At 57.7% G+C, this 10,852-nt stretch overlaps 1 protein-coding gene across 1 annotated transcript in view; it reads right to left on the bottom strand.

Annotated features, from left to right (window-relative positions):
- Nucleotides 1-1,600: 1,600 nt before the first annotated feature.
- Nucleotides 1,601-10,852, bottom strand: part of SEZ6L (seizure related 6 homolog like) — a 32,810-nt gene continuing 23,558 nt past the window's right edge. Inside the window, exons 4-17 of the mRNA XM_085075691.1 lie at nt 9,646-9,838; nt 8,986-9,171; nt 8,447-8,612; nt 7,712-7,878; nt 7,021-7,215; nt 6,799-6,937; nt 5,308-5,504; nt 3,979-4,173; nt 3,637-3,828; nt 3,240-3,434; nt 2,893-2,925; nt 2,655-2,769; nt 2,280-2,382; nt 1,601-2,031 (exon numbers count right to left, since the gene is read on the bottom strand). Of these exons, the coding sequence (XP_084931817.1) occupies nt 2,002-2,031; nt 2,280-2,382; nt 2,655-2,769; nt 2,893-2,925; nt 3,240-3,434; nt 3,637-3,828; nt 3,979-4,173; nt 5,308-5,504; nt 6,799-6,937; nt 7,021-7,215; nt 7,712-7,878; nt 8,447-8,612; nt 8,986-9,171; nt 9,646-9,838 (2,106 nt within the window). The 3' untranslated portion in view covers nt 1,601-2,001. The remainder of the gene's footprint in view (nt 2,032-2,279; nt 2,383-2,654; nt 2,770-2,892; nt 2,926-3,239; nt 3,435-3,636; nt 3,829-3,978; nt 4,174-5,307; nt 5,505-6,798; nt 6,938-7,020; nt 7,216-7,711; nt 7,879-8,446; nt 8,613-8,985; nt 9,172-9,645; nt 9,839-10,852) is intronic.

Here is a 10,852-nt window from a genome sequence, read left to right as displayed (position 1 = left end):
TTGGGCAGCGATGGGTGAGCAAGGCACAGGCAGGATGGCTCCCCACAGACCTCCTGCCCGCTGGGGTTGGGCTACCAGGGCTCCCCCAAACTTTCTGCATGTCCTCTGTGACATGGCCAAGGGTCTCCAGTGGGGTCCCAGTTCCTCGGGGCAGCACCCAGACCCCCACCCACTCTGTGAGACATCACTGGGCTGGGCTGGCAGGGGAAAGGGCAATGAATGCCACATTCAGAACATGCAGGGATAGCCAGAGCTGGCTCCTGTGGGGCCATCCACTGAAGGGACATGTCCCCAGGGCTCTGATGCCTCCATCCCATGGGAGCAGAGGGCACTGTGGGGCTGCACCAGGGCAGGATGTGGCACTCAGAGCCAAGCCAGTGGCATCAGGCCACCATCCCCCAGCAGGGCATGCAGCATGCCTGATCCTCACCCTGCCCTGCACCGCTGCAGCCTGTGGCCAGGGTATCAGCAAACTGATTTCAGACATTTAAAAATACAGAGCAATTGGTATCGAGTTATACTGAACGCTACAGCTTCCCACGGAACTACTTTATCATGTTCAAAAATATTTAATCCCAGCAATTTTCACATTGTTCTTATAAAAACAGACATGTATGAAGGGAAATGAAATGCTTCGTACATTTTTGGCACATTTTTTTTCTCTTTTTTTTTTTTTCCTCTTTTTTTTTTTTTTTTCCAACCGTTACAAATTACAAACACACATTCCTTGTTTTGAAAGGAAAACCCCTAAATCCCAGCTGTACACTGCAGAGCTGCACCAACCACCCCGAGCTCACCCAGCCTCCTGTGCTTGCGATTGTTCTACAAGGACAAAAGGACAGCAGCAGCCAAGGACATGGTGGTGGCTTTGCTGGCTGGCGGGGCACGGGGACAGGGTGGCCCTTTGAGGTCTGTGTCCCCAGGGGTGATGCAATGAAGGAGCACAGGGGTTGGAACTGAGGAATTCTGCCTGTTCTGCTCCCCACAGAGCTCCCGTGCTGAAGCCTCCACACATCCCACCTGCCTCTTCTTCCCAACACCTCCACCTTCACCCCCTGCCCGACTGCAGGACCCAGCCAGGTGCTGATCCAGGAGGTGAGGGGTGGGCTGTGCGGCAGGAGCCAAGGAGCTCAGCCCATCCTGCTTACCCTGAGATGCTGCCGGGGGGCAAAGGGTGCTGTCGGGGTCGTCCTGGCAGGGTGATGTGAAGTGCTGCTGGAGAGGAGCAACGGGCAGAGAGCAGAGAGGCACCGGCTGGGAGCTCTGCTCGCTCCAGGGTGGCTTCCGGGGTGACTTTCGAGGCTCCAGCACGGTGGCTGGGTGACACTTGGTGTTTGTCCGCAGAGCATCACCCCGGAGTCGTGGCTCGCCGCCTCTCCACGTCCGAAGCGAAGTGGGAAAAGAAAGCAGCACGTACCTCTTGTGTGCCAGGCTGTCCCTGCTCCCGGTGGCTCTCCTGAGCCCTGCAGCGAGGACAGTCCCTGCGCCGGTGCCCCCCGAGCCCCCCGGGGGAGGATCCCGCTTGGGGAGCCGGGAGCTGCGGGGTGGGACCCTGCGGGGGACCCTGCGCCACCTCAGCTCCCAGCAATCAACCGCAGGCTCTTGCAATGGAGACATCTTTAATTTTTAACAACATCAGAACCGCAAAAATCCCCCTGCGTCTGTGTGGGCAGTGCCGGGGGACGCTCCGCCATGGAGGGAGACACTCCGCCGTGGATGGGGACACAGCAGTGCCCCCGTGCCCCCCTGGCCTCACCAGGAACCAGCTCTGCCCCGGCTCCCGCTGCTGCCTGCGCCCAGGGCTGGGCAGCACACCTATCGCAGTTTAAATAGAATAAATACAGTGAAGAAAACAGTAAAATCTTCAATAGAGAGGCAAAAGGAAAGACAACAGCAGGTCCGGGGGTCCAACCAAACTCCACGTGGTCTCTGGATTAGTTACTGAGGAAGTTCTATGAGAGCACATTAAGTTCGCTGCTGGAGACTCTCTTACCGCTGTCCTTATATCGAAACCTCGTATTCTCGTGTTTCCTGCAAGCAAGGAAAAGCCAGTTGAGGGCAGCAGCTGCATGTCAGGATCATCTCCACGTTCCCAGGCAGCAAGGGAGTTCCTGGGTGTTGTTTTGCTCCCAGGGGAGTGATGCTCTCGCTGCCACGACCCTGCAGCCCCCTGTGCCACCCACCCCACACTGATAGACCCCATTGCTCAGTGGTCCTTTGCCCAACCAGCCAAGCCCCTCAGGAGTGTCCCTAGCCAGGACAGGCACAGCAGGACTCACCCCTGTCTCATAAATCGGGTTGTCAAACTCCGTTTCTACCGTGATCTGGCTGTAGGGGTGGGAGTACATGAGGGGCAGGCGGAGGCTGGAGTAGTACCGACACCTGCAGGGAGAGGCATGGATTGATCCCAGAACTCCCCATCTCCCACATCCCCCCATCCCAGCTCTCCTAGCACCCCAGAGCACTCCCAGAGCACTCCCAGAGCACTCCCAGGGCATTCCCAGAGCACTCCCAGAGCACTCCCAGGGCATTCCCAGAGCACTCCCAGAGCACTCCCAGGGCACTCCCAGAGCACCCCCAGCACCATGCCCAGGGTGTGTGGCTGATGCCCTGGCTGTGCCCCCCAGCTCTGTGCCAGCCCCCTGCAGCCCCACCTGGTGAGATAGATGTAAGCTCCTCCCAGCAGCAGGGAGATGATCAGCACCGGGATGAAGATGGCCAAGGCCATGTTTCCCCCCTCGAGCGACGTCTCTGCTGCAGCTTCTGCTACTGAAAAAGGACAAGATCTATCATGTTGGCATTTGCAGGCACCGTGTGATCCCCTCTCTGCCTCTCCCCCTCCTCCCAGGCTCCACCAGGGTCCTGCACATCCAGGAAACCCACGTCACTCACCTTCCAGAGCGTGTTCAAAGCTGTCTTGGTTCACTGGAAGAGAGATGCAGAGTTACTGGTCTGAAGCTGGCTTTTACTGGGTGCTGGCAGCTGTTGCCTGATGGGGAACCCAAACCTGGGATCTCCTGCCCCATTTGGTCCCAAACCATGCTGCAAACTCCCAGTTTTTAATAAGCTCTTGGTGGCCAGGACTGAGCAGGCTGGGCCGAGCAGAGCCCAGATCCAGACAAGCTCCAGGTCTCAGCTGAGTTCAGCTCCCAGAAGGGGTCTGCTGCCAGACTGGACTGTCCCAGGTTGGGGACAGAAGTGTTAGCTGTCCCCTTGTCCCCCATCCCCTTCCCTGTTACCTTTGCAGATGGGCAGGGGGCCGCTCCAGTGGGATGGCTGGCCCAGGATGCATTTGATGGTCACCTCCCCCATGAGCTCAAAGCCTTCATAACACATGAAGGTCAGGGACTCTCCTGGCAGGTAGAGACGCTTATAAAGAATTTGGTACCCATTTTCTGGCAGTCCTGGATTATCACAGGCCAGCGACTCCTCAGCTGAAAGGGAATGAAACACATCCAGGGCGAGCCCAGGGTTTGGGCTGCCAAGGGGTAGAAGGAGCCTGGGGGCAGTGAGGAAGCACCCAATCTCTCACCCCACCACACTTCCAGGTAGCTCAAGGCTCTGCACCAACCCCCAGCTGCAGGAAAGAGCTGCCCAGAGAAGAACTGAACTGCAGGAAACACCACCCAGACTTACAGACGCAGTGTGGGAGCCGCGAGGTCCAGATGGGTGTGCCAGTCTCTCGGCTGTAGCAGGTGAGCAGGGAGCTGCCCTCCAGCACAAAACCAGGGTTGCAGGTGTACTGGATGGTGGTGCCCACCAGCAGCACCGGGTCTGAGATGAGGCGGGTGGAGTGCTCCACCTCCCCCGGGTCCGTGCAGTACATGACTGGGGAGAGAGGATGGCTGAGCAGAGAGCCCCTTGGAGCAAAACCCCTTGGAGCAAAACCCCTTGGAGCAAAGCTCCTTGGAGCAGGAGCCCAGCACAGTTACAGGGTCTGGGACAAGGACAGCAGCACCTTCCTGCTGGGGCACTCACTCTTTTCACAGAAGGGAGGGTCGCTGCTCCAGCTGAGGTCCCACTGGCAGGTGAGGGTGTCACTGCCCACAATGTCATAGCCCGGGTCACACTGGTAGGTGATCTTGGCCCCTCTCACCAGCTCTGTGTGTGATGTTGTCTTCCAGCCGTTCTGGATCTCGGGCAGGTCGGAGCAGGAGTCGTTGCGGGACACCTCTGCAGCCAAGAAGGGCAAATCTGGCTGTCACCATGGCACAGCCCTCCTCAGAGCCACCACAGCTGGACACACGGCTCTTCCCAAGGGGCTGTCCCTCCCTGCAGCTTTCCAGCCCCATGCTCCACAAATGGCACAGCTGGTCAGCATCCCCTGGGCGTGGGGAAAGGGCAGCAGTGGGGTCAGAGACTCTGTGAAGCCTCCCCAGCCCTGACCCTACAGGAAGGCAGAGGAGTGGGCTGGTGAAAATAGGGCAGTGCTGGGGTCAGGACAGCGCTGGGGTCAGGACAGCCTGGAAACACCAGGCTCTGTGCCACGGTCACAGCACAGCTCAGTTACTCAGGGGAGCATTTGTTCCTTGCTTCTCCCAGGCTGGTTTACCCAGGGAAAGGTTTGTTCCTTGCTTCTCCCTGGCTGGTTTGCTCAGGTGAGGGGTTGTGCTCTGCCCTCTCCAGCCCCGTGTGCTGCAGAGCACTGAAGAGGGCCCTGCAGCCTCCCAAATGCTCTGCATTGCAGTTCACTCTGTTTGTCGTAGCCAGGGCTGTCAGCAGAGCAAGGAAAACATGCCTGGAAGGAGCCTGGCAGGGGAAGGAGGGTGGAGGAGAGGCAGCCAGAGGCCACAGGCAGCCGTGGGGAAGGAATGCCCTTCCCAGTCCTTGTCCCTGCCGTGGCACCCACAGCCTCAGCCTGGCAGACATTTCTGCCCCAAAGGACAATGGAACAGATGTCTCCAGGTGCAGTTTGAGCTGCTCTGGAGCAAAGAGCTGGGAGCTGGGAATATCCATTTCGTGACCCCACCCTGGGACAGGCTTCAGTGAGCACCCCTGCCATCAGCACATGCCTGACAGGGTGTGTGTGGGGATCCTGCATCCCTGTTCCCAGCAATTTCTTCCCCTCTGGGCCAGACCAGAGCTAACAGGGACCAAAAATGCCTCACTGCCAGCCTGAAAGAGGGCAGACATACAGGGACACCCCAGAAATGACTGACCCAGAGACGTGCAGCTGGGCTGGGGGTTCTGCAGGAGCTGGGTGGGATGTGGAGGGAAGTGCTGGTGCCACAGTGAGTCTCCCTGCTTCCAGAGCCACCACCTGGACAGCCTGGCTGTGTGTCACATCCTCACGCCAGCACCTCATACCTATGTAGTTCATGATGAATCCTTGCCCCTTCCCGAAGATAAGCCCGGCAGGGTCCGAGTGGAACTGGATGGTGAGGTCGGGGCTGGAGGAGTAGAGTTTCTGAGGACCACTGCTGCCCACGTACTGCCCCAGGATGCGGGCGGAGAGCTCGTCCCCGTCGTAGATGGTGAGGATGTCGCTGTTGGTGATGTTCAGGCTGAGAGGAGAGTTTGGTTAGAGAGCAGCGTGTGCCGCAGGACACAACAGTGTGGGGCTCAAGGGACAGCCAGGTCACCTCCCTCCCGGGACCCCGCGCTTGGAAGTGCCGCTCCCGGCAATGCCGCGCTTGTCCCCGCGGCCACCAGAGCGCAGTGGTGGCCCGCGGATGGCGGAGACGGCGGGGATACCGGCAGGGAGGGCTGCAGCCTCCATCCACCGCGGGGAAATGCGGCTGCCCCGGAGCCGAAGGGATTAGGGGGCTTCGCTCCTCTCCCCCCTCTCCAAAGCCAGGGGCAGGGGATGGATGCACACGCCAGGGGACACATGGCTCTGGTGCTGGGTGACACAGGAGGGACTGGGGCTGGGACAGCCATCCTCTCCTTCTCCGGGGGGAAAAGGGCCAGAGGAGAGCACCAGGATGCTCCCGGCCCCACAGGAGATGCCTGAACTGATCCCCAGACATTTCATTAGGAGTGTTCTTGGAGGGAGCCCAGCTAATCCCCATGGCAAGCTGACATTTGTAGTAAATCTCTGCTTTCTGTCAAACACGATTTTCACAGTGACATTTATGCCTGATGACTTCGAATCACTTGGCCTCCAGTTCTACTCAGCCCAAGCACCCACAGAGCTGGGAGAGGTGTGCTGGGAGATCCGACTTGGGGTTTTATGGGAAGCTTTAAAATCTTTATGACTCTAAGCCTCTACTTGAAACACGTCCTCCTCTTGAAAACCCAAAATAGCTTCAAAGGAGGCTCCCACTGCAGCAGCAGCATTACCATGCCAAGGGCTCCCAGTCTGGCATTGGATCCCATTCCCTCTGACCCTGGCATGCTCATCCTGGGATTGCTGGGTGGCTTCACTCCCTTAGTGCCTGTATTTCACACCCAGCCCAAAGACTGAGCTGTTTCCATCTCAGGGATGTCCCCAGGCTCTCCTAACCCCACATGACCCAGCTCCTGACATGCTGTGTGTCATCCCAGTGGCACATGGCCATGTGCTGAGGTGGCACTGCTCCCTGTGGCCAGTTCCAAAGCCACTGGAGCAGGAATTAACTGCTGTGATGAGTGGTGTAATGGTGCTTTGAGCTTAGGGGTGGATGGGGCTTGGGGCAGCCTGGGATAGTGGAAGGTGTCCCTGCCTGTGGGAGATGAGCTTTAAGGTCTCTCCAACCCAAACCATTTTGTGATTCCATGGTGGCACTGATCCCTGGGGTGAGGGGTGCAGGATACCACAGCAAAATGAGGTGAGCCCTGCTGGGCCAGAGACACACATTGAGCCCCTGGGCTACTCACAGCTGGATGTCCAGGAAGAGCCTCTTCTCCTCGCCCACATGGATCCTCCAGATGCAATCCTCCCCCTCCGTGTAGGGCTCTGGCCAGTTGGGGGACAGGATCACCCCAGCCACGGCAGTCAGCTCCCCCCCACACGTGGCTGTGGGGACACAGGGTAGGCAGTTCTCAGCGGGGCCCAGGGCTGCTCACCCCAGAGCCAGCATCGCCCAGGGCAGGACTGACCTCGGCACAGCGGCTCCGTGTCGTTCCAGTAGGGATCCCGCATGTTGATGCACTCGATGACAGCAGGACCCTGCTCCAGGGAGTGCCCAGGGTCACAGGTGAACTCCACAGTGGTGCCCAGGTTGTAGGTGGGGTCAGAGGTGGTGAAGTTCCCGTTCTGGATGTAGGGCTCGTAGCAGTGACCTCGCTCGAAGGCTGGAAGAGAAACCTGTTAGCTGTAGGGACATGGATCTTCTCCCTGCTCTGGAGATTCCCTGGGTGAGCCCCAGGCCCTGCTGCTGTCCCCACAAGAACCTGACCCCTCCTTCTCCCCTCCATCCCCACCTGCAGGGATGGCCTTTTCCATGGGATGTTTTACAGGCAATTAGGATTAACAACAATTTATCTGTTCTGAGCTATGCAGGCCTAACCAAACCCCACTGCCACAGTGGATCTGCACTCAGGATGTGCTCAGGGCTGGGAATTTCCCAAGCTGGGGTTGCCAAGCCATCCACCCTGGGCTTTCTGCTTGACACTGAGCCTGCTCAGGGCCACAGAGCTCCCATGGGAATGATCCTGCAGTACAATCCACTCAAATGACAACAGGAGCTAGAGGGCCACCAGCACTGCCCTTCCTGCAGCCACCTGTCCACAGCTGCCCCCTCTGGGTGTCCTGGCTGAGCCCTCAGGTCCCACCATGGGGACACAGCACCTTCGAAGCGGATGTTGAAGGCCGTGGTGGCCGCAGGCTCCTCGGCGAGGAAGTCGATCCTGATGGAGGAGCCATCGCTGATGACACCCTCGAAGGGGACACTGTCAGCACGCAGGGAGTCGTAGAGCACGGCCGAGCGGTTGGTGTCCCCACTGTACACCACCATCCTGCGGGGGAACAGGGATGTCACACGGGACAGGATCACTGTGTCCCACCTGGACATAGCAGGGGTGAGGGGGAGGAGATGGGACCAGATGGGAACTTCTGAATTTTGGTATATTCTGGGCCCTTCTCTCCGAGACACATATGGTGGGAATGGAGCTGGGGAAGAGGCTGCAGCACCAGGAGCAGCTGAGGGAACTAGGGGGGCTCAGCCTGGAGAAAAGGAGGCTCAGGGGGACCTTCTGGCTCTCCACAGAGGCTGCAGCCAGGTGGGGGTCAGGCTCTGATCCAGGGACCAAGGGACAGGACAAGAGGAAATGGCTTGGTGTCAGGGAAGGTTTAGACTGAATATAAGGGAGATTTCTTCCCCAAAAGGTCTGTCAAGCATTGGAACAGCTGCTCAGTCCCCATCCCTGGAGAGTTTAACAGCCACATAAATATGGCACTTGGAGACATGATTTAGTGATGGCCTTGGCAGTGCTGGGGGACAGTTGGACTCAATGATATTACAGGGCTTTTCCAACCCAAATAATTCCATTTTTCTCTATTTAGTGCCCAGCAAAAGGGCCTCACCTGTCCTTCTCGGTCAGTAGGAGCTTCTCGAAGTGCAGGTGCAGTTTCTGCCCCGGGGGAGCCCCGATGGCCCACACACAGTACATGCTGCCCGAGTGGTTCCCGCTGTAGCTGGGGGACAGCACGCGGCCGATGGTGGCATTGTGGACTGTCCCTCCACAGGGAGCTGCAACACAGAGCACAGCCCCGCTGGGATGGCCATGGGGACAGTGGTGTTTGTGTCCCCCCAGCCCCTCTGCTCTGCTCTCCTCAGAGTCCCCAGTGCACAAACCTCTTGCCTGGCTTGGCTGTGCTCTATCTGTACATATTTATATTCACAAATACATATTTATACTCACACACACACACTTAAAATCTTGATTTCCTTTCCCTTAGCTGAGGGGACAGATCCTGCTGTCACTGCCTAACCACCTATGGCACCTGTGGCATTGCTCTCACCCTCTCCAGGACCACATCAACTCGTGGGGCAAAGGAATGCACTCATGTTTTCCTCAGTGGAGCCCATTTTCCATAGCCCTGAGGTTGGGACAAGCAGGTACCTGAGCAGATGGGCTCGGGGCTGCTCCAATGTGGCCGAGAGGCGTTGATGCAGGTCAGCATGCGGGGACCCTGCAGCTCGTAGCCCAGGTGACAGTGGAAGTGAGCAATGCCACCCGAGTGCAGATCCATCACCGTCACGTCCCCAAAGTCAGGTCTCCGTGGGAAGTTGCAGCTCAGCATAAACACTGGAAAGAGCACACGTTGGGAGCTCAGGGCTCAGCTGTTCCCAGCCACCCCGTGGGGACGTGCTGGATGTGCCCACGTGTCACACAGTGGCAGAGCACCACCAACCCCCCACCTGTTACTCTTGCCCAGACCCAGTTTCTATTTTAAAAATAATTTGCTGGGACTCATTTATTTTTTACAGCTCTTCGAGGTAAAAAATAGACTGGCGGTGCGAGTGTGTGCAGGAGGAGCTGCTGCATGGGGACAGAAACAGGGCAAGGCGGGTGTGAGAGGCACAGCCAGCACTGGGGTTGGGGACAGCAGGGCACAGTGAACCCTCTGCCCTGGGCACAGCACCTCAACCCACCCCAGCTAGTGCTCCGGGCATGGGTGAAACAGGAGCCTGGCTGGTTTTTTTGGGTACTCCCACCATTCTCCCACCCTACAGCCAGGTGGGACTGACCCCAAAACCCCCATGTCAGGGACACACCTACCCTGGTAGTGGAGCTGGAAAGTGCCAACCACATCATCCTGGAAGGTGCGGAAGTAGACGGAGATGGTGTTGGTGGGGCTGCGGATCACCTGGCCCTCCACCAGCAGGGTCTGGTTGGCCAAGACCACCAGGGCATCACCATCCACACCACGGATGGACAGCACCTCACCATCCGACAGGTTGACACTCTTCACCTGCAGGGAGCAGAGAGCTGTGAGAATTTTGGGCAGGAGCTGCTTGTCCAAGGGATTCCTCCTCCCTCCCCAGGACATCTGGAGATGCACAGTGCTGCAACCAAAGCAGGGCATTCCTCAGGGTTTGGTGCTCACCACCCACCCAGGATGCCCCAGGAATCCTCCCCAGGATCCCTCACCCCACTGGGGAACGGGTGGAGAGCCACACAGCAAAGTGCATCTAATGAGCAGTTCCGAAAAGGCTTTAATTATTATTTGGAAATAGCTGAGCAGTAACCTCACATTTACATTTCACGTCCATTTAGCTTAATAAATGGGCTCATATTTCAGCAGAAAGATGCTCATCAGACCGTTTGTTTCCCTGAGTGTGTGAAGCCCTGGGCTCTATATTTAGCACCAGCCCAGCCGTGATTGGGAAAGCTCCCGACGATGTTGTGACTGGAGGGATTTGTGGCTGCTGTCACCACTGTCCCACGTCCCCGAGGCAGGCAGGGCTGGGATGTGCCCTCTTTCAAGGGCACTGCATGGTGCCACCCCCAGCTCTCAGCATCTTTATCCTGCTCCTGAAGGAAAATCCCTGGAAAAGCCTGCTCTTTGTTGGGTTAACATCCCCAGAGAGTGGCTGGGTTCACCTCAGCCTGTGTTTCAATCCTAGAGGAGCTGATTTTGCCTTATTTTGCAGCAGGGTGCTGACTCCTTTCAGGGGAAACATCAGAATGCAACTCTGGCCCCCGAGCTGCCCTGGGTCATTTCTTCTTTTACAAATATTATCTCAAAATTGTCTCCCCAGCATGGCCAGCACACACTGCAGCTGGTGGGATGGCTCAGATCTAATTAGTAATAAATGGGATGGATCAACTTATTTGGATGAATTGTTTGGAGTGCTGGATCCAGGGATCCGAGTGGGCTCCATATAGTGCAAATGACTTCCCCCAGCTCCCCCTGAGACACAGCTTTGCTTCCCCAGCTGGGTCTGGATCGCTGCAAAGATGTTTCCAGGGTGTTTCAAACACA

This window comes from Lichenostomus cassidix, chromosome 15 (assembly GCF_008360975.1).
Source record: "Lichenostomus cassidix isolate B80296 chromosome 15, HeHo_3.0, whole genome shotgun sequence".
Lineage (NCBI taxonomy): Eukaryota > Metazoa > Chordata > Aves > Passeriformes > Meliphagidae > Lichenostomus > Lichenostomus cassidix.
The sequence above is the reverse complement of the archived record's forward strand: the minus strand, read 5'-3'. Positions and strand labels throughout refer to the sequence as shown.